At 48.6% G+C, this 23,513-nt stretch overlaps 1 protein-coding gene across 8 annotated transcripts in view; it reads right to left on the minus strand.

The window, feature by feature from the left end:
• Positions 1-16,899: 16,899 nt before the first annotated feature.
• Positions 16,900-23,513, minus strand: part of DYSF (dysferlin) — a 107,756-nt gene continuing 101,142 nt past the window's right edge. For all 8 annotated transcript variants that reach the window (XM_049795826.1, XM_049795797.1, XM_049795774.1 and 5 more), the window contains one exon: positions 16,900-19,984. In XM_049795826.1, coding sequence (XP_049651783.1) covers positions 19,946-19,984 — 39 coding nt within the window. In that variant the 3' untranslated portion in view covers positions 16,900-19,945. The remainder of the gene's footprint in view (positions 19,985-23,513) is intronic.

The following is a 23,513-nucleotide window of genomic DNA, read 5'->3' on the forward strand; positions in this document are numbered from 1 at the left end:
CTGTAAAAAGAGCCGAGCTGCTCTTCCAAGGGCCTTGCTGAAGGGAGGGAAGGGAAATCTGCTCTCCTTGGAGCAGGAAAGGGCGTGAATGGGAGAAGTCACTGCAGGAAACCAGTAGGCACAGACTTTGAGTTGTGCTTACCCATGTAAACCCCCTGCGGGCTCGAGCGGTGCTGGCGTTTCCGTGGTGTAACAGCTGGGAGAGAGGCACCCAAAAGCAGAGGTATGGCCAGGCAGATTATGGCCCAGATGCAAAAGAGCATCTTAGTTTGTGCATCGGGACTTGGGTAGGCTGTGGAGGTTTATGTCAAAATGTCTGATTTATAAGATCTGTCAATGCAACTACTCAGGTTTCTCGCGCAGAGACACCTTAGCACCAAAAATTAGGTCGTTTCACACAGCTTTAGACATCTACAGGGCAGATGGCTCCATGTGAACTTGTTCCCTGGGCTCCTTCTCCAGCCAGCAGAAGGGACATGCACCCCAATGTGGTTTGGAAGAGCCCAGTCACCATCACATGAAGCTCATCAGATCCATGGCATCAGCAAGCCCTGAGCATCATTTTAGTAGCAGGAGCAGCTCTCTAGGTCATACTTGTACCCAAGTATTATTTTAGGAGCAGGATCAGGTCCCTGGGTGATTCTTGCACCTCTGGAGAGGTTCTTCTTCCATCCTAGGAGAAGAAAAGTTCATTGCATAGCAGGATGGGCCAGGTAGAGAGGGGAAGGTCCTCCAGAGGGGCTGGGCTGGGTTTAATGTGTTCCTGATAGCTTGCCGCTGCAATGCAGAGCCCAGCAGTAAGAGAGAACAATACACTGGAGCTGCGGCAATAAAAGGTTATGAGCTCTGCCTTCCCACCTGGCTAGAAGAGCTCATTTGATGCTAATCCATATATTTCTCATAATCCATTATTTGAAAACCTGCTACTCGCTCATGGTGCATAGTTTTGTTTAAGATGCTGTGGTGCGTGGAAAGCAGAGGTGTCCCCCAGCTGCCGTCTTGTGTTTCATCACTTGGTGGGATGCATAGACCAGGAAAGTGCCGGATTTGGTCCACTGGAGGACAAAGCATGACATGCCAACCCAAGGGCTTGGTTTGGGAATGTGTTGGGTGAGTTGCAGAAGAGGGATGGAGCTGGACAGAGCTGGCGAAGGGAGTGGGGATTTGTGCTGCATTTGTTTCCTGGATATTTCAGTAACTTCCCCAATGCCTGGAGGGACCTGCTTGTTTGTTCTCTTTTATACACCCACCCGTATGCAGACATGGTGCTCGCAGTGGTCCCTCCTTCCACTTAAATTAAAACTCATTCAGATTCAGTGGTTACTGTTGAGCTACAGATGAATATATTCTACATAGAGATATATAATACTTGACATATAATATATAATGTGTATAATACATACCCAGAATATATTATACATAGAGATATATAATATTTGATATATAATATATAATGTGTATAATACATATCCGTATAATACTTATATATGTGTGTGTGTGTATACATAGGTAACTCCTGTTTCCCTAGCCAGTGACTGGACTAAGAACATTTAACTCTGTAGGGAACATGTTCGAGGACTTTCACACACTTTAAAACTTCATTGCCCGCAGACTGTGCCACTTTTCACGTTTCTTGCCCTCATGGTTGCAAAGGTACCTTGAAAATGTGAGCTGCTGATGGTAAGCAGAGGGTGCAACAGCCCAGAAACAGGATTTTAAGAGGTGTGAATGGACCCGCTCTGCTCCTTAGCACGGGAACCCAGTGAAGGCTGTTCACAGGTTGCTCGTACCCACTTTGTTACTGGTAGCTTGAGCAGAAAAGTCCAACTCGTGCTTCCCATGAGATCTCAAGTTCTCTCCCACACCTTTTCAAGGGCCAAAATACACACCTTTTCACATCTCCACAATATTCACACGGCATTTCCAATTAAAACCAATAGCCTGCAGCACATTCCAAAATTATGTGTGAAATATGCTGACTTTAATATCACACCAGCTAATATAGGGGCTGCTGGGCTGATTGCTACCATTCATAATTTACCCACGGCGGGTGCAGAATTGAATTTCCCCTTGAGCATCCCCGAGGACCTCAGTGAGGACATTAGCTCCCACGTTTGAGAGAGAAATCGGAGCCTCGCTAGCAATGAATATTGTATGTGTGTCAGCGTGTGTGCGTGCATTACCCTGTCTGGAGCGAATCAGAAAGGCAGTAGTGTCAAAGACTCCCAGCAAACTCAACTGTGGATGCTGAAACAAGTCATGAAGCCATTGTAATTCATTAATGCAGCAATAAAGTGGCACGATGGAGGACAGTGGAGGCTTCCTTCTCCCAAAAGCATCATTATTTTAATTTTTTCTTCAGGTAACTATACCTGAGTAGTGCCAAGGTTAAGTCCAGGCTGCTCCTGTCCTTGTTTTCATCTCATAAGAGTCGTTTTATATGTCCTGAGGTTGCAGAGACCTGGGCGACTCAGAGGGGAGGTTTTTCCCATCAGCATCCCAGACTTCGCCTCTGCAGGCAAAGCGCAAATCGGCGTCACAGCAAATGCCAACAGCGGCAGGACCCCGCTCCCACCCCAACCCCACCGGACCCCAGGAGCCCGCAGTAGCTCTCCTGCTCTCATCAGCTTGACAAGGTTAACAAGGCAGCATTGACCTTGTCATCTTCACTGCGTAATTAATTTGCTGTTTCACTTTACCTGCGGCCAGGCTGCTCTATTTGGGGAGAGTCTGGCTCTTCCTGTGCTGCTTTTGCAAAGCATGGAGTGGGGAGGGGGATGTGGGGTGCTGGGTGGGGGTCATTTAGTTACGGGGCTCCCATCAAAGCCGCTGGAGGAGCTCGTGGAAAGATTCCCCAACGTTCTATATGGCTCTGCTGAATTTTGGAACACCCCCGCCGTCATGCAGGCCAAGGCAAATGCCCCAGGGCCATCGATATGATGATGATTATTATTATTCTGAGTTAGTGAATGGGATGGAAATGATTAACAGGTTTTAAAAATTCTCAGGATCCCTCTTTTATTATTATTATATAAAGGGGGGGGGTTACAGAATGGAAACCCACCACGTTTCAGATGACACGGCTTGACCTCAGGGGGTTGATTCGCGCCGAACAGCTGGAAAGCAACATGTGGCAAGGCAGCCTGGTGCGGACGGCAGGGCAATGCCTCACCTCCAAGCTTAATACACGGATCAAAAATGTGTGTTCCCAGCTAGTATATTTAACTAGAATTTTGACAACATGAGTTCAAGTCCCAGCTCTGACAGTTCCTGGATAAATTGTTTCATGTCCCTGGACTGTGTTTTCCCACAGGGGCAACAAGGCAAGTCGAACAAATAATGAATTTTCCAGTTCACCAGCAATTCTAAAAAACCCACTCTTTAAAATTAATTCTACCAGAAATGAAATGTTTTCTTTCAATCTCAAGACAGGGCTTTTTTAGCGTTCTTAAAATAACTTGGAGGAAATTTCAAAACAGGGACTTGCTTCACATCAGGACATCAAAATGTTTTGTTCCCAAAAAGGTCTAAACAAAGTAATTCCACATTTTCAAATGGGCCTCTTTTTCTTTTCTTGTTTTATTTTTAAGCTTTTTTTCCCAAAAGAGCAGTCTGGTGACACCAAACTCTGTTCAGAGAAAGTCTGTGTTTTACCAAATTTTAATTTGCTACCAAAAAAAAAAAAAAAAAAAAAAAAAAGAAAAATCCAAGCAAATCCCAGTGTTTTGCCTGGCACTGGCTGAGACCTTCCCTCCAGGAGGTCTGGGGGGATTCATCATTCGTGAGCCTGAGCTGCTCCAAGGCCCACGTCAAAGGAGCCATAAACGAGTTCAGAGAGAAGGAGGCTCTTTTGCAAGCTGCCATCTACTCTTTGACCCCTCCACTGAGGATATCCATGTGCTCCCACTGTGTTTCCAGTGGGAAAATGTTGAGAGTCCCTCTCCTCCTCTTCCTTACTGTGTCCCAGACCTTTTCCCACCCTTTCACCTCCCATTTTCCCCTCCTGTTCTGGGGCTTTTCTGAAACCTCTTCATGCATCTCCCACCCTCTCACCTGCCTCCTTGTTCTTACACCCTTCCTTCGACTCAGGTGCTGCCAGGAAGACCAAACCAGTAACCCAAGCAGACGGCATTTGTTTGGGCTCAGCGCTACAGCCCAATCCACTGGGGAGGTGGTACCTCCATGGGGTACCATGCACAGGAGCGTGGGGATGGCCGGATCGTGCTGGTGAAGTACTTTTCCAGCACGGTCAAGCCAGCAAGGATGTTTTATCAACTGTAGTGATGGATTCTGTACCTGCCACAAGTGGTAACTTGCTGTATATTTGGGGTCAAGTGAACTTTGCTTTGGGAAGTATTTAAGAGCTGGGGTACAGCCGGGGTGAGCTGTCTACCTGTCAGACCCTGTCAGCTGCTGGTGATGAGCAGCTCAGAGGCTGCCGAGCTGGATTTCGGCAGAACACAAGGTAACAGAGATTCCCGGCATCGCACGACAGCCAAGAGGTCGTGATCACTCAGGGTATGAAATGTTTTCGTGCAGACTTGATGGACAGAACGCCAACCTGGATGGTAAAACACTGCAGGCACCGGGGAGTCGGCAGTGGGGACAACTGTCTGCCCGCTCCAGACCACATCCCTGCCGAAGAGGGGACCACGGTGAATGTGCAAAACAAAGCAAGTGGCCTGTGAAGGCTGCTGAGGATCTTGGAGTTATCCTGCCTGGCATGACGACATGTTTGCTCCATCCCCTGGATGAAGCAATGCAGAGAAGCAACGAGGCAAAGGCAAGAAGCCACCAGTGACAACCGGAGGAGTTGCAGTCTCAGGAAAGGTGGAGAACCGGCAGAAACATCTTCAGCACATCACCAAAGCTGTAGTTCTTGTGGAAGCACACGGCTCCAGGAGCTGGGGCTTGAAACATTGCTGCCAAGAGGGTGGGTGGTTTGCGCTTTGCTCTGCAGGGCCTGGCCCTCTGCTCGCCGTGTTCTCCTGGCATCTGCTCACCCATCCTGGTTCCCTCAAGCTGACCCAGAGCTGTTCTCTTTGGGCTACAGATGTTGTGAGAGGGTCTGTCTGGAAATCAGTTGCTTTAAAAAGAGGGAAAGGGGAAAGGGGGAAGGGGAAGGAGGAAGGGGAAGGGGGGAAAGAAAAGAAAAGAAATAGGGGTTTTTTGGAAAAGAAAACACACAGAAATTGATCTGTTCTTATTAGACCATGGAGCAGCTAACGAGAACCAGACATCCCACCATTTGAATCATTTCAGACTGGGGATGGCAGCGCTGTGCCAGGCTGTGTTCCTGCCCCAGGTGAGCATCCCAGATGGGCTCTCCTCTCCCTCCTTCTGCTGTCTCCTGTTGTTTTTGCATCTCATGTCGCAGATCTCCCCCTCCCAAGCAAAGCTCAGACATCAGGAGAGCCACAGGCCACCTCCCATTCCCTCTTGACCCAGTGGGAAGCACCACAAGGTCTTGCCAGGGCTGCAGCCGCAGTCTGCCGCAGCAGGGTCTGTCTTGGGTGGTATCTGCCTCTTTTTATCTTCTTCCAGCAAATATTTTGCTCCTCTTAACAGTAGCTGTTTGCTACCAAGGAACAAAACCCTTTCTTCCACCAGCCCCGCAGCGGTTTCCCTCCCCACTGGTCCTCTTCTAGGAGCCATGGCGACGTGCGTGTATGGCTTTCACATTGATCAAAGCAATGAGTATATATTTTCTTTACTTCTTTAGGGAGTTTTATTGTTACTGTAAAACACGCCAGGGTTCGGGGCCCCCCCAGCCCTCCTTTCGGAGGTCCGAGTGCCAGCGGTGCTGGCAGGCCATCAGCAGGATCACGGACCTCATAAAGGCGCACAGCGCAGATCTTCATTCATGCATTAACTTGGCATAACATTTATGTAAACCCAGACCCGACTTCCATTACCCCAAATCCCCAGCCAGAGCAACTGGACTCCTATCGTGGCAATTAGTCTTTTGTCCAAGTTGGCAACTCTCTTCTTGTCAAGGTTTGGATGATTTACTGTGCTGGAATGGTCTGGTGAGGAGGTGGAGGGAAGGTCTCCACTGTTTAACTCTGTCAGCAATAAACCTCCCCTTTCCTTGTCCATCCTCATTCCCTCCATTGCCTCGTTCTCACCCTTTTCTGCCGATACAGACCAGGCTTTTCCCTTGGCACTGAGTTCACCGGGTGGCTTTGGTAGGAAGGTGGGAAGCAAGCAAGATTTGCAAGAAGTCCACAGTGAGTCCGTTCCCTCCTGCTCCACCAGGCTCATGGGACAGGGACAGGGCACGCTGTCCTGGAGTTGAAGAGCAGATGGTGGGTTCAAAGCAGCCACTGAAACAACTTCTTGTGTCCCACTGCTGCCATTTCTCACCCTGACTCTGGCTTTCAGATATTTTCCTGCTCACCCAAGCAGCCCAGTGCTGACCTATCCCCCCATTGCCATCTCAGTCCACAATATCCATTTTTTTTCCATCTTGCCTGAGCCTCTCCACACTGTGTTTGCACGTGGGACAAGCATCCCGCGTGGGTGCTGCTAGAGGGACACAAAATGGTCAAATGGCAGCAAAAATCCAATACATCCAGATTTCAGGAAGCTTCAAAACCCACCTAAACGTCAGTGCTTTTAATGACCATTTTGCAGAGGGAGACCTTCCCAGACGTCAGGCCCCGTGCCACCCTCTTCCTTACATCCAAGACACTTTCCAGGCCAACTTTCCCTTGTCATAGACTCGTCATGACTCAGAAATAAACCTCACCCCAGGCTAAAACAGACAATGGCCATGTCTGGAAAATTTTCAAGACTCTTTCACCCTCCCACTCCAGCGTCTGGGACTCTCTGCCAGCCCTACCTCCCTGTGGAAGAAGGGTGCTGAGATGGCCACCATCTACCTTCTGCGTCTTTAAAACCCATCCTGAAGGTTTTTCCAGGGTTTTCCCACTCCCTCTCAAGGCATCCCCCTCCCCCGGGTCCATCTGCCTGTGATTTCCAAAAGCTGAGCTCTTCCTCCACACTTATGTATCCACACAGGAAAAATCACTGTATGTCTCAGCTGTATGAACTTCCCCTTACCACCAAAGTGTTATAGCATCATTCCATCATTGCTGGGTCCTCAGATGTTATCCTAACAAATATAGTCGGTCACAGCTTTGGCGAATAGGAGGGTAACAGAGAAAGTCAAAATATTTTAACAAAAATTGAAACATTCAAACATTTCCTTTTGTTTCAGAATTTGCCTACAAGCAATTTTTAAAAGTTTTTAAAAGTTTTGCTTTTAACTTTAGCATTTTGAGTCTATCCCTTTTAAAGCTTATAATTGTTTAAGTAAGTTAAGTTTAATCAAGTTTAAGGTTTAGCTATGTTTTTATTAAGCGGGATTTTTAAAATATTTTTTATTTTTCCAGTCAATCTGAAATGCAGGGCAGAGGTATTTGAGAGGGGTTTTTCATTCCTTTTTTCACTTCACTGAGAAAAACGTTCCGTTTACAATTTGGCCAATCTGAAGAGAGGTTTAAAGTTCATATTCTTTGTTTCATCAAGAAAAAAATATCTCAGCTGTAGTTGGAAAGTCCTATCAAGGGCCATACAAAAAGCAGCAACTGCATGCGCAAGAGAGCCATTTGGTGTCACTTGGTTATCCTCATTTTTCAGATGGAAAAATATATTAAAGAAAATTATTAGTGGCAGTAATAATAATAATAATAATAATAAATGTCAGCAGCATGTTTGATAGGGAGAATCCTCAATGCTTTGGCTAAAATAAGAATAGCTGCAGACAGTTCTTATTTGGTTGCGTGTTTTCATTTTGAGTTTCGTTGTTTCTACCACAGAAGACAAGGAGAGAAAATAAGGGTGACGTAAAACCAGCAAATGTGACCTTTTCTTATTTTGTTTTAATCCAGAACAGTTTGGTTTTGCTATCAGGAGCCTCCCAAATTCCTATGAGAACTTCTGAGTCAAATGAGCATTTTTAAATGCTTTTTTTTCACACATTTTCAGGAAAAGCATGTGCTTTTTCACCTGTTCCAGCGTTTGCTTCTACTCTCTCAGTCTGCCTGAGTATGCTCCCTGTTTGTGACAGCATGTTCCTCCCAGCAGAGCTGGCTTTGGGGATCAAAAATGCTGCTTGGTTTAGAGATGATCCATCTGCCCGTGTTGGAAAAGCAGGAGGAAGGGATCTGCTGCAACCTGGCGTCCCAGCATCCAGCCCATCCCTTCCACCACATCGTATATTCCCCTTTAGGAACTGATAGGTTCAAACCATCTTGGTTTGTTTCATCCCTGTTTGCCCTGTTTTGAGGCCTCAGAGGTGGCAAGCTTGGTTGAAGGATCCATATGCCTACTGTCAGCCATTCTCCAGGCAATCTTTTCCAGGTAAGCTAAAAACCACATCTCACCCTGCACAAATTATTGACATTTCAACCACAGAGTCTGGATACTGCATTATCTCGAGGTGATGAAGAAGCTGATATATCTGTTAAGGGGCTTTCCACGATGGGGATGTAGGAGAAGGGAAGACGTGTTCGATAGTCTGATGTTTTTCCATCCTGCAACCCACTAGCAGCTTTTTCTTTGCTTTTATTTCTTCTGCAGCATTCATTGCGCAGCTCACCGTATATAAAAATAAACAGCCGGTTTCAAAAGCCTGTTACTGAAAAGTAGCATTTAATGGTCTGCAGTGCTTCAGCTGGTCTCCTGCACTTTAATAGCAAGCAGACCTCACTGAATTAGGCAGCCTGGCATGTCTCATACAGCCGCCAGCATACCAGAAATGGATTTCCTGCTACAGACCCTCTCTAGTCTCTCCTTCTCCTTGGCACGGTGAGACAGGATAGGATTTGGACCCAGGGGCTTGTAATTTCTGCACGGCCCAATGTGATGCCTGTGGCTTCGCTTGGGTCCACAGAGCAGGAGCTCAGAAGAGCCCAGAGCTTATTTATCCAAAGGGAATTTTCCCAGTGCCGTGATGAAGGTGAGGAGAGAATGGACAATTGCCCTCACCAGCGGAGCTCTGAACTGTCCAAATTCAGGCTTTAGTTCTTCACGAACTTCACTTGAGACAGATGAAACAAACTCTTCAACACCAGTCCTCCATGGTCTTTCAGTTTGGGTGAAATAAAGACAGTGGGGCTGGTTCCAGTTCAATCAGTCACAGCCACCCGAACCATCCGTGTGCTGGTTTTCAGACTGGACGTGTCTGATAGGTTCCGCTTTGCTAGAAGGAGGTGAGCACATAGTTAAATTTTCTTTTATCCAATCCTGTTGCATGCTTGAGACCAGATTTATGGTGAGCATGTCCACGTTTAGCAGAATATCGTTCCTTTGGAGACAGTAATGAGCATCCCGGGGACGCTGAAAAGCAAACTGACAGCTGGAGCTGTTGAGCAGCTAAAAAGCAGATCCTGTTACACTGGGTGAACCCAGCAGGAGCTGAGGGCTGTGCGGATCACAGCTGGGCCTCAAGCAGCCACCCCTTTGTGGGGGAAAGCCTGAGGCACAGAGGGATGAAGCTTCATGGAGGAGGGTCCAACCTCAAGGGAAGGTCAAGACCCAATACGACCTCAACTGATGCTCTAGCTGCAATAAAAGCCTGAATGTATCCACAGCCATTTTCTCTCTGTTTTATCTCTTAGGAGAACGTTTTCTTCTAGCTCTTCTCCTTGGTTGGGATTTACTCCAGTCTGTTTTGTGGTTGTCAGACAGAGTCCTCTGAGTCTGCTTCTTGCTGAGCTAAACAAGCCTACGTCTTCTAGCCTCTTCCTACAAGGAGTCTCCATTCTCCCAGATACCTCATTATCTCTTCCCTGCATTTGCTCCAGGTCCTTGGCTGACTCCCTCCCCTCCCATTTTGCAGGAAGGCTGAAGTTGCCCAGAATGGACAACATTTGGGGCAGGTCCCCAGTTTGTGCTAGTTCTCCCCATCACCCAGTTGAGAGGGGTGGGGGAGGTAGAAAGGAGGGGATTAACCTTTCAAGGTTTCATTCTTTATGAACCATTTGAGGATTAGTAAAGGTCTCCAACATTACTGTGTGGTTTCCCGTGTTCAAGCCACAAGGAAGATGATACCAGATGTCTCCATTGCCCATAAGATTTGTGTTTTCTGGGACTTCTTAAAAGAGCTGGTGCTGGAGTTGAAGGAAGTGTCAGAATGGCAGTTCTCATATGAAAATATGTGTATTTTTAGGTTTTTGACTTGCAAAGAAAATCTTGGAATTTCAAATCCCTGATTACTCAGACAGCTAGGAAAGGCGGGGGGGAAACAGCCTTTATATTATTCTTTCTATTTTCTTTTCTTCCGATTGCATAACTTCTAAAAAAGTAATAATTTTGAGGGGCCTGACTCCAGATTGCTCACAGTCCCCAGGGTAACAAAGAAGGGATGGGCGACAGCATGCTACAGTGGTGGGAGCTCCACCAGACCTGGGCTGGGTGGCATCTTGCCGAACTTCAAGCACTGAAGAGGTAGACTGCAAAGCCACAACGATGACCTTCCTGTCCCTCTAGAGTCACTAGGCAGCTCCAAGTCCCCGGACAGATCCAGCCCACCACTTTGAGACAATGTCTTCAGCTGCAGTGACTCATCCCAACAGGTGCCAATTGTTCTCTATTGACTATAGAGGAAGACAATCAATTCAGGCTTTGTTTTCCAGCCTACAGCCATCTACATTGCAAGCAGATGACTCTTCCCACTGTGTTTTCATTGGCAAACAGCAATCATAAATCTCTTGCTTGTTTGGGTTTTTTTCCCCCTTTTCCATATCCACCAAATCCTATTTGTCTTTATTTGCTTCAGAAAGAAGTACAACCTTGAGTCTGCTCCAAAGGACAAAAAAAAAAGGGGATAAAGAGGCTGCTGCCTCCGCCACCGGCTGCCGAGCCAGCCCCAGGCACTCGATCCAGTTTAAGTGCCCTGGCTTCATGCTTTCCATAAACATGGGATTATGCTGTTTCCAGCGAAAACCACCAAAAGGTCCCATCGTCGGGAGGTAGGAAAACAGATGAATTTCTTTCACACATGTTGAGAAGAAGGACGAAGAGGGAGAGGGAGGATGGCTTTGAGAGAGCTGGGGCTTTCCTAATTTGGGAGGCTGTAATTCTCCACTCCTCCTGGGATGGCAGTCTTTGATGAGGTCTGGACACAAATTGATGGCAAACCACAAGTGAAAAAGGAGAGGATGGAGGAGAGGGGGAAAAGACCAAAAAGAGGGGGAAAGCAAAGGGAAGGTATAGCCTGGCCACACACGTTTTGGAGAAACGCTTCTGTTGTCATCAACCAACTGGACCTGTGATTTGAAGGTGTCTCTACTCCTGCAGCCCAGTACACATCCCAGCTCAACCCTCAGACCAGGCTGACCCTCTGTCCACACTCCTGGTCTTCAGGCCACTGCTAAAATGTTGCCTGAACCTGAAAACCCCAGCACTCTGGCCATGGGGAGCTGAAACATGGAGAACTTCAGTCTCTTCCCCACAGACTGGGTGGACGTGGTTGAGATGAGGACAAGCCTGGTTCATCCTACCCCAGGCACAGCACGGACCCTTTGTACTACAGCTGTAGCCCGGAGTGTGGGCAGAAAGCCCATGGCCCTTGAGTGGGCAGACATTGCTGAAGAGAAGGAGAGGAGATGCCACGACCACCACAATGAGACAGATGTGGCTGAGACCTTTCTGTGCCTTCAGACCCTGTGGGCATGATGGAAAGAGAGCACAAGTCACCTCTCCTTTTGGTGGTATTGATTCAGTTCAAAGTGTACGACCTTCATTCATTGATATCCATGTTTTCTTTACACAATTCTTTCACGACATGGCACGTAGGCAGCACCATCCAGGCCTGAGGAACCATTTGCTCTCCTCTCCTGCCTCTGATCCAGAAAGAGGGTAGAGAAGTGACAAAGGGCATGTTAAACCCTGAATCACTGGTCCCCTTGTACAACTTGTTTTGCAATCATTTAGCATTATGTTTGCAACGTAACAGGGAAAGTCCTTGCTCTGCACAGAAATGCTCAGCCCCACTCAGGGTCCTGTCCTGAGACTCTGCTTTGTCCTGTGGCTACAAGTACACACAAGGGTGCAAACATGCCAACCTGGATCACAGTCATGTTTGCTATAGTATCCTAGAGTTGTAGTCTGAGAGGAAAAGAAATTTTCAGTTCGTGTTCTCCAGACTTGTTGATGGGATTCACTCGACCACAAATAAACATCTCAGCTGGATCCCATCAGCTCCCAAAGACTGAACACAAAATGACTCCTCCAGGACTGTGAGGCAGGACAAGACACTTTGATGTCTTGATCCTGCACCAGCTGAATGCTGCAAATGTTGCAAGGAGGCAATATGGTCCCCACTCCTGATGCTGACCCCCCTTCCCTGGAAGCCAAGGGAGCAGACAGTCTGTCTGCACCCGGTACTTCAGGCGAAAGACAAGGTTTGGGCAATGCTGTTCAATCCTGGCTCCTCTGGCTCAGCGAAGCAGCAGCAGCCACAGCCACCCTTTACTGGGATTATTTTACCACCTCACAGTCTGGATGATTGTGCACATGGCCTGAAACCAATGCCAGACATCTAAGCACACAGGTAGGGGTGTGTGAGATGTCAGAGTGAGCAGATGCCCACGGAAAGAGGGACGAGCGCCTGCGTAGTCACAGTAAAAAATGGGCTGGTTGCTAAAAGCATACTGCATGGAGAACAGCTCTTTGCCAGCCCAGCACACCTGGGAACCAAGGGGACAGTGAAGGGGCAGAGCATGGAGGAGAGCACAGAGCCTTGGTGGGTTTTCCTGGTGCTGATCACAGTTACTGAGCGCCGCATTACCTTGAATTCAGCCTTAAATCTTGAGCAAGTAATTCAGCATTGAGAGGGACTACAACGGGCTCTGTTTGCACTGCAAAACTGCTAAAGCTTTCTCTGCAGTGTCAGTCGATTTGAGCTGCTCTGCAGTCGAGCTTTGAATCCAGGCAGCGTCGGAGCTGTGAGACACTGACTTTGCCTGGGACAGCAGGTTCCTGCTGCCAGGGTGGATGAGCAGAAACATTAAGCACCAGATCTTGAGGGCACAGACACAGCTGGTTGCTTGCTGAAGGTCCTCCGGAGATGGTGCCAAGGTAGAGCTGGCAGCATCGTTATATCTGTAAGGTGCCACTGGGAGCAGAGAGAAGACATATAACCCATAAAACCTAATACCGATGTGGAGAAAAAAAGCCATGGTTGTGCCACTGTGCTACTCCAGTCCCCACTCAGAGTATTGCCTGAGAGGAATAGATTATTTTAATTTTATGGCAGCAGTGACCATTTTTCTGCAGTGTGTGCAGCTCCTAGCACCATAGATGCCTGACTCCTCAATGAGCCCCTGGTAACATCAGCATCTTCAGCATTATTGGTTGTATTGTTACCACAGCATCAATAACTGTAAAAATTAATTTTAAGTGCCCAGTAGTTATCACCTCAAGTAGTTCTGATCTGCACCTTTCCAGCAGAAAACCTGGTTAAGGTGCACTTCTGCCTCCTCGCCTTATCAGGGACTTGTACAGGACCCAAAGGCTTCAGTAGAAACAGTCTCTCATACCCTGAACTTGCAGAGTTAAGCCATCCACAGCGTAAGAGATGCCTGCTCTCACCCCTGTGCCAACCTCACAGCTTTGCAGTGCTGAGCAAACCATGGACTTCACCAGCAGTGCTGGAGAGCAGCTGGACGTGCAGGCTGTTCTTGTCCCAGGAGCTGCAGGAGGAGAAGCTGGGACAGCCACCGCGCAGTGCCAGGGGACCCTGTTCGACACGCCTGGTAGTCGGTACAAATATATACGGCGTTCTTCCTGATGGACAAGGAGCCCTGACACTGCTCCAAGGCAGGGACAGAGAAGCCAAGTGCCAGGGAGCCAAGCAGCCTGGGGGTCTCCCTGGAGTCAGCCCGAAGGCCAAAGCAGAGACCAAGTTGCACTCGAAGGTAAAAGAACATTTCACAGCACTGAGCCTGCTCTGCTGCAAAGTGTGTTTAAAGCATTGGTTATTTGAGGAGGCTGGGATGTGAATGGGAAAAGCAGACGGGGCAAAAAAAGCTCACTTTCCTTCTGGAAGTTGATGCATGGCGGAGTTGAAGACCCAGCAGTTTCACACCCCATTGCTTGGGTGTCTCCATCCTCACTCGGTGCTGAGGAGAGCCCAGAAGGCGCGATGCACGGATCACCACAAATCATCCCCCAAGCGCATCGTGTTTGGCTTGTCTGGGATGAAGACAGACTGCAGCAACACGGACGAGGCTGGCGGCTGTCCTGGCAGTGATGGCACCGTGCTATCCATGGGGAAGACTGACAGAAAGCTCAAACTATCAGTCCAGGAGCTCCAGAGCCAACAGAGCAGCCTTTATACTCATCACAAGCCTCTCTATGCTTGCGTCTACCAGGGAGGACATTCCAGGACCAGCAAATGCCATTCTGTGTCTGGGAGTGTTTTAAGCGGTTGACCTCAAGTTAAGACTGAAATGAGTTGTTTCACTCGAGGCCTGGGCTATCTCCACCTTCCCATCTGAAGATTAATGGACTTTGGGGCCAGGAGGCCACAATGGTCTTCTCTACAGATCATCCCGTTAGGTCAGCTCTCCTGGCCTCCACGGACCAGGCACGTTCCCGTCCTGTCAGCAGGTAACGAGCGAAACCTACTGCAGGCCCCGTCCGCAGGGATTAAACCAACAAACACGACTGCAAGCTGCTTCGCAAAGCATTTTTACGGCAGCGCCTTGACCTGGCTCCCACCCCGTGTCCCCCTCGCCCTGCACCACTTCCATCCCTTCAAACCGCTTCATTGCAAGCCACCCTTTTGGGTGGAAACCCCTCTCTTCTGAGCAAATAAGACCAGGCAATGAATACAAAATTGTTATGATTGACGAGAAAAATCACTTCAGCTGTTTTGCTAGGGGTTTTTTTCGAATGTGCCAGTGAGCCTGCTGGAAGTTAAGGGAGTTCAGCCCCTCTGTGGGGTGGCAGCTTTCCAGCTCCTCGTCTCACTGTCCTCCGGCTCACGGGGCTGAGCCCAGGCGGTGTGAAACACAACGGGGTGTTGTCAGGGCATCCCCGAAGGAGCTCACACACTTCATAACTCCAGCCTTAAATTATTCACAACATCAAGTTGGAGGCTGAGGAAATAATAGAAAAACAAGCATCATTAAAGTGTTCAAGCAGCGGAACAGTTTGCAATTAACTTTTGCACGCACCCATGCACGGGCAGGTGTAGGCATCCAGGCAAGACCTGTCCCCTCATCTCCTGCCACCCGCTCCTCCCCAGCACGGACCATCTCTCTCGTGCCTTCAGCATGGTGACACGGCCGGTGCCCCACTGGGACTTCCCACTGATGTGTGGGGTATGGGAGGCTGCGGTGAGGCTGGGCACACTGGGTTTGGACGATGCCAGCTCAGAGTGCCTGCTCAAACCCCTGCGTCTTCCTCAGATGAAGTCTAGGACATTCAGGTTTCCTCATCCCCTGCCTCCCTAGATCCCAGGCACCATCCCAAAACGTGACTCAGTGGAGGGAAGCTCCTATGCCAAAGCAGGCAGCGCCCATCTGCACCCTTCCAGACCAACAGAAAGGTATTTGGGGATTTGGGCACAAACAGCCCCAATCTCACCAGAAAATGTCTTTGAACACCTGAAGCATCTCCTTGACACAGCCTGTTTGTGCTGAACAGCTCCAAAAAGGTGTCAGAGAATTAATCCTCAGGTCACTCTAGATGACGGCTGTGTTGGCTGGACGAGTCCTTCCCTCCAGACCCAAAGGGACGTGCTGCTCTTTGAGTGAAGTCCAGAAATGGGAAGAGTGTAGGGATTGGCGCTCGGAAGATCTCGCGATGTACGGAAAGAGAAGGGTTAAAGGAGGCGGGATGACCGACAGACAGTATATAAGGGCGTGACGCAGTTGAATAAACGCCATTTGCAGCATCCTCATATTGGTGTCAGTGCTCTGTGGCCCAGGGTATGATGAACCCTGTGCCGAGTCCCACGGGGTGATCAGACGAATGTCTACAGAAGAGGAATGGAGACAAGCAGGGGAAGGGTCTTCACTTGGGCCAGAGCCGCCGTGGCTGAGTCCTGAGAAGGATCTGGGCATTCATTCACATTCCAGCAGCTCAGGCCCATCCTAATGAGCATCTGCGCAGAGATGTGCGTACGTGCACAGAGCAGCCGGATCAGGTGAACTCCTTCTGCCTTCCCACTGCAACAGGAGGCTGAAATACGTAGGATTCTTTTGCCCTCTCCCATTCCCCAGCCACCCACCTCCTCTCCAGCCACTCCTGGCTTTCAGTGGGCACATTTGGGGTGTTCAGGTTTATAAATGAAGCAGGCATCAACCTCTTTGTGAGTGACTCACCAGGGAAACGCTGGAGGTTGGCTCCCCAAAGCCACAGGGCACAAAGCTTCCCGTGGCTCCTTCACCCACCCCGCTCCCACGCCTGTGCCTCCTCCTGGCTTACGGGATGCTCCAGCTCACACATTAGCCTTGAGAGCCGGCGCACACCGACTCCCAGCTCACGGGACGAGGTGTGTGACCTCCACATAAATCCTGCACGGTGTCATGGGTCCGGGGACCGCTCACAAGAGCACTGGGGAGCATGCACGTATCACAGCTGGGTCACTTCACTGTCCTGCAATGCAGCGTCTCAGGCGCAAAATGCAACTGGCAGAGGCACGACCGGCTGCATTACCTGTGAGCATTGCAGCCCCAGTCCCACATCTGTCCTCCCTTCTCCACATTTTCTGTTCTCTCCTCCCGCTTCTGCTCCCTTGCAACAGCAGCAGAGGTGAGAAAAGAGGAGCACAGCAACTGCAGTTTCCCTGTCCTGTTCCTTCCAGCTGTATTTTTGCATTCCCACACCCAAGGCAGAAGGTGCTGTAATTCCACCAACACAATAAAACAAACCAGGAAGAACGTTTCAGAGCATTTCATTTGTAACCACAGTGCATTTTGCATTATTGTACGCAAGGCGTAGACAGGTGATAACATACATCTTCCAGCCGTTTCAAACCCCTGAATAACAGGGAGCCACAGGGAATACTTTATATAGGTCCTGCCTCCCGGCTGGCTTTGGTGGAGAGCCATAACCAAGCTACAGAGGGCCCACAGTCAGGCAAACGGGTGGATGTGGCTGTTCAAGCAGAGATGCAAATGGGATTGAGTTGGTGTTTTCAGATGCTCAGACCTGCTTTTACCCACCCACAGAGTGCCACGGAGTCTTCTTGGCATGAAAATTGGCCCTGCAGCCTGGACTGGGAGCCCAGAGGACTGCGTGTGGGGATGTAACCTTTTCCTTAGGCAGCTGGATGCCCTGGGTCCTGCTCTCCCATCACTGGTTTGTCAGGGAAGAGCTGCTGGGGAATAAAATGTGTTTTTTCACTGGGAGAGGTTCTGGAGAGGTAACACATGAATGTGTTTTGGTAGGGTTGCTTGCCTCTGCTGGGATAGACAGTGGTTGTTGTGATAGGATGGGTCATGAGCATCCAGATATAAGCAGCGTTTAGCATTCAAGCATGGGTCACTCATCATTTTGGGGCTCTTGGCACCATGATCTTGTTTCTGAAATAGGTGGGGGTCACAGAGCAATAATGCCAAGATGGGAAATTTCACAGTCTCTGCAAACCTAAGCCGGGAAGTGAAATCACGGCCCTGATTTCCCACTGCGGATAGGAGAGCAAGGCATGCCAGCACTCAGCAAGACAGACAGACACCTCTGTCAGCAGAGCTAGGTCACGGTGGAAGAGGTGCAAGGACCAACCACACCAACATTTTCATAAAATATAAACCCCAAAACTCATTAAGGTGCAAACACAAGCAACTTTTGTCATCAGCTCATCAGATCCTCAGGGAGAAAGCATTGCGGAAAATTTGAGCAAGACCTGGTAGTTTGATAGTGGCTAATAAATGGTGGTGTGGATGCAAATGAGGTTGGGAGGCTTCTAGGGAAAAACTGAACAAATGCGAAAAAAAAGCATTTAACTGTGCCGGTAAAATGAAACACCCAGCCCAGGGCGTGCAAGCCCAGAGCCGACTTCACCGCTCAAGCTTTTGGGAAAGGGATGCTGGATCAGCCAAACATCAGCAGCAAGGACAGGTTTTTATAGCTGCATGTTCTCCATGTCAAAGACACCCTCTTCACACATGGCAGTGAGCTGCCCTGGGCAATCTGGGTGCTGTTACAGTACTGAATAACAAGGGATTTAATGCTCAACACATTACATCCCAATCCAGCAAAGCAATTAGGCGTGGGCTTTTTTTCCCTGCCTTCTGCTAAGCACAGGCTTAAGTGCCTTGCTGGAGCAGGGCAGGAGCTTACATTAGCACAGTTTGTCCTGAAAAACGCCGATCCCCCAGGATCACTTTTCGCTGCTACTTGCTCTCACATGTCATGCTGAGTAATAACAGCGCCAGGGGACAAATGAAACTGAGGAAGACGTGTCTCACCCTGCTGAAGGGCAGTGGGGAAAGATCAGTTCATCGCCAGAGGGACCATAGCAAAAGCCATGCGGTGCCAGAGCAGCAGGACAGCTGTCTCTCAAAGGGACATTTGCTTTCATGCCTGATGCCCCTGTTCTGGGAGATGGTTCCTTGCAGGATGAATGGATGCAGGATGAAAATTTGAGGCTAATGCTGTTTTGATTAGCATCCCCTCATGACATGAGCCAGCACTACAAAACACTGGAAATCCCCTTAGACCATTCCGCTCCGTCTGACTGCAGCGGCAGAGAGACAGACGGACAGGAGGAGGGAAGAGAAAACAGCAGAAATGTCCCAACATTGCCACCCCGGTCCTGTCACAGCTGCCGTTTTCTCTGTGGGAGGCTGAGCAAGACCTGCAGGATATGTCTCATCATAATTTGTTTGCAAAGCAGAAAGCAAACAAGCCTGCTTCCAAAGGTGCAGGTTATCTGCCTCATTAGCGCCCAGCAGCAGTGAGTTTTGCGGCTTACATTGCAGTCTGGTTTGTACTGTCTTGCTTAAGCATGTTTGGGAGCACAGGAGAAAAAAGACTACTACGTTCACTGAACTGTGGCTGCAGGGGTTGCGTATAGCAGGAGAGGAGAAAAGCAAAGTCCACGCGCGCTGCTTTGCTCCTGGGATCGCTCTCAGGGTAGGGCTCAGCCCAACTCCGCTTTCTGCCACTACAGCACTGGTTTTGAAGGGAGGCATGTGGGACTGTAGAGGTGAAAGTGCAGCTCAGAGGGGAAACCGAGCTCCAAAAAACATGAGCCAGACTGCGCAGTCCTTCATGAGTGCAAAATTCAATAGGAGTTTTGAGTTAGAAATTACCACCAACTCCTGCCCAGTTTTTGCATCTCGGCCTTTTCCCTGGGTCCTGTATCTTGTGGGTTTTGTTCTCTTTGGAAAGGCAACGTATCAGCCCAGGGTATCAGGCTGTGCAGCACGTTTTGTCCTCAGTAGACTTTATACATAAGAAACCAGGTAATACACATTGCACGGCAAAGGAAAACGGAGGCTTGTTCAGAGTGCAAAGAAAAGTGTGCTCAGAACCTGAGAGATTTTGGCTTGCACGTGCTGCCTATGCCAGCAGCCTGCAACTCCTCTGCTAATGTCTGCAGCATCTTTGTACACTCACAGACTATATATGAAAAGGCCCTTTTCTCCCCCACCCTTTTCAGTTTTGCACTGGTATTCAAGCTTTACAAATCAGAGCAGCTTAACAAAAGGAAAAAAAAAAAGACAGACAAAGAAGTAAAATAAGGAATATTTCAGAGTAGGTATTTGTTTACATGCTGCTTCCGAGGTGAGTGCTGTAGGTGGGATTCTGCATACTGCATCAGGGTAAGTGGTATCTTCATTTTAGCAGCAGCCTAGGGCCTGAGCGAGGCTGTTCATTCTCCATCTCCGTCTGCAGATGTGATCCAGTGCAGAGCCACAACTTTTTTCCAAAATCCCCAGGCAGGCACCGGACCTTTCAGGCGTTTTCCAGCACAGCTTCAGTTGAAAGGTTTCACCAGTTTCATAGCAGCATAGTTCTAGAGGGATGGAAAAACAAGGAGAGAAAAAAAAAGCTGATTTGAAGCAGGTACAGCAGGGTGGCATGTGGAGGTTAAAGGATTTGGGGGGGGCATAGCACAGAACTGCAGACGGGGCCGCATTCAGGACAGGCATGATGGCCAAGCTCCAAGCCCCGGTCTGCAGAGGCAGGCAAGCAAAAAGTGCATTCCCACTAGCAAGGACAGTAGAAGCCCAAGACACGTGAGAAAGCAAGTCTTGCCTTCTTCCAGTAGAGGCTACTGGTCACAAGCACCAAGCAGTGAGCACCAGGAGTCACTCCTGGACTTTGATTGCTCCTGCCACCAGGTTTGATGATAAATTTCCACCTCTTCATACCCTCGTAAGAAATTTGGCACCTCCCCACCAGCACCATCCCCGTGCCCACAGGCTTTTCTTGCAGGTGAGGAGACGCGTCCAGCTCTTTGCTGAGCTGCTGCAGCCTCCCCCTCCCCTCCGGCTCCCCGTGCCCCTTCCCCTCCGCTCTCTCGTCGTGCCGCTCCCCCACAAACCCTGAGGCTGCACTGACTACCTATGCCCTGACCTCGCATCCTTATGGCTCCTTCTCTCCACGATCCCCCCCAAAAACCGGTGACCTCCTCTGCTCTGCCTGTCGCGTTGGGTCCTTTGGAAAGGGGCCCTGGTCCCCGAGCATCCACCAAGCTGGGCCGTGATGTTTTCTGGAGAGCTCTGCTTTCCACGGGCCAAAACCTGCGCCCAGGATCACACCAGCCATCCCCTGGTCTGAACAGCACCAGGACAGGACTCGAGCCCTGCCCCATCCTGATTTAGTTGCTTAGTGCAAACCCAGCCTGCAGGTCCATGGACTACCTCCAAAAAAATCTGCCAAAGGCAATCAAGAAAGGCAAACCTATTGCTGATTTTTTTTTTTTTTCTCTGCCTTTTCCGCATCCCTTAACACCTCAGCCATCTGTCTCAGCGTCAGCATTTGGTGTGGGTTTTGTTCCCAGGAGCAGACACCCCAGGGAAGACCTTCCTGTGCCTGTTTTCTGGGATCCCTACTGTCCCTGTTATTGCACGGCGAACTATGGGGCTGCCATGGAAAATGAGGCATCACAGTATTTTAGCTTATTATACGTGCAATTCCCTCTTTGAAAGAAGATGACAGCACTGTGAAAAAGAATAAGCTGTGTAAATGCTGCTTATCAAGACCACAATGAAAATACAGACGGAGATGCATGCTTAGGTCATTTGGAGAGAGCTATATTTAATGCAGCTCTGATTCAAACCCCCACGACCACATACTAGCCAGTTTGGAAGTCCCTCCCAAGCATATTGAATTTAATTGGTACAGGATGTTCTATCGCTCTGTCACTTGAAAAAAACAACTTTGGAACAAAGCATAGTGCTAGTTACCAGTAAGATCGTTGGAGGAACCGTGGAAAAAAAAGAAAAAAAGCCAAAACACAACAAAAGTAAAGTCTGACCAAAGGCATCTTGATAAATTACAACGTGTAGCAAATGATAAGGCAGTTTGCCAACTGAGGATTTCTAATAATGCCATAAATCAAGCAAGCAAAGTTAGGGCAGTTTACCAGAAGTCATTAGAAAAGCCTCCAGTGACATATAACCTTCAAATTAATTACCAATCCATTTGTCTTTCAGAGTCTATCCTCCAAAATACTCCCTTTTTTTTTATGATTTGACTGGTTGCATTCTGGAGGGTAGCAAGTTTTCTGTCCAGCTATGAATTTGTATTAACAAAGTGTTGAAAGCCAAGCAGGATTATCAATCAGCGCAGAACGCGAGCTGTAATTAGAATTAATGGCAATGGAAGCAACGCTGGGCTTGCAGAACACAAACAGAGCTTTAAAAGGTAGTAAACATTTTCATGGTGCTGCAAAGCAGAGCTGACTCCAGCTGGAAGCAGCGTTACATTTTTCTATGGTGGTAGCCACTAAAATCTTTACAATAATCACTGCTTCAGGGAGATAACTTCACCGCCGTATTCCCTATGCGTTATGGTTGCAGAAACCCAGGCTGAGCTTTTATAACCTTTTCTTCTGACCTTGTGTCTAGCCCAAGACTTTCATTCAAGCGTTCCCATAGCAGAAGGCAGAGCTCTTATCAGCTATGGCAATGTCAGATGAAAAGTCCATCAAAGCCACTGGACCTTTCCAAAAAGCCCCACAGCGTGCCATAAATGAGCACCGCTGGACAGGAGCATAGGGTGGAACCAGAGCATATCTTGTAGAAAGACATTCAATCTCGATACGTGGACGCCCCGAGCAATGATGAATTTACCACAGCCTCTGGCAAATTGTTCCAATGGTTAATTACCCTTCCTCTCAAAAATTAGCATCCTATTTCCACTGGAATAGTTCCTCTAACTTCAACATCCAGCTACTGGATCTCATTATACTTTCGTCTGTTGTTTAAGGAGTCTTCTGATGTCAAGTTAAATCTAAGGACTGTCTAAGGAAATCATATAGGAAATATCCAGGGAATGCTGTTCCCAGAGTCCTAGCTTGTACAGACCATAATGACAACCACTCTGCAAAGAAAGCTAAGGCAAACCAGCCAGTAATCTGACACTAAGACTGGGTGGAAGAGCCCAAGGAAAAAAATGAAGAACCTCAGAATATCAGATTTTTCAACATTTTTTCCCATTTTTGTAAAACTAGACAACTTTTTTTATGGAAATTTGCAATACCATGCAGTTTTCCACCCAAAACCAAAAGGCTTTTCAGTTGGAAATGGTCTCTCACCCACTGAAACAACTTGTTTTGTAAACAGTTGCACTAATGATGATTTCTTATGGATTTGTGCCTAAATTTTCTATACTGCCATACTCCCAGCTCCCCACAAATCCCGATGAACCTCCGCGTCATCCTGAAGCACTTCCAGAGCCTTCCCCTCTTCTGTAGGCTTCCCCTTGATCCTCCCAGGGACCCCAGGTCCCACCGGGGCAGCCACAGCACATTCCCTGGCTGGAAAACAACTGCTGGTTGCACAAAGCTCTCCTGGGAAAGAGATTCTGAAGAGGACCCAACAGGAGGAATGGGAAGATCTTTATTCCAGCCCATGATCCATCACACGTACTCTGTGTCCTGAGGACAGCAGAAGCACAAAGGCACCACATCTTCAAGGGTTTCTGATTCCATGAAGTAGCTCTAAAGGCTATTTTGCAGAATATTCTGCAATATAGCCTCTAGAAAATACCTCCCAGGGGTGTAAAGCATTTTTCAATAGGTATTCTGAACAAGACCAAGCCATTGGCTTCTTCATTCACAGAGAAGCCTGAGCTTTTGGGAACCAATGTTTTTGGGCACTACTGTTGGGAACCACAGAGAGCCCTTCGCCGTTTCGGGTGGAAGCACACAACTTTCAAATGGAACATTTGCTCTTACTCTCCAGCTACTCTGACCACAAAGCTGGGACTGTGGTTTGAAGCTTTTGGCACTGTATGGGGAATAGAAATAAATAAAAAAAAAAATCCCATTTTTATACCTAGAGCCAATGAAAATGCCCCGGGTTCATTTTCAGGGG

Source organism: Accipiter gentilis, chromosome 3 (genome assembly GCF_929443795.1).
Source record: "Accipiter gentilis chromosome 3, bAccGen1.1, whole genome shotgun sequence".
Lineage (NCBI taxonomy): Eukaryota > Metazoa > Chordata > Aves > Accipitriformes > Accipitridae > Astur > Astur gentilis.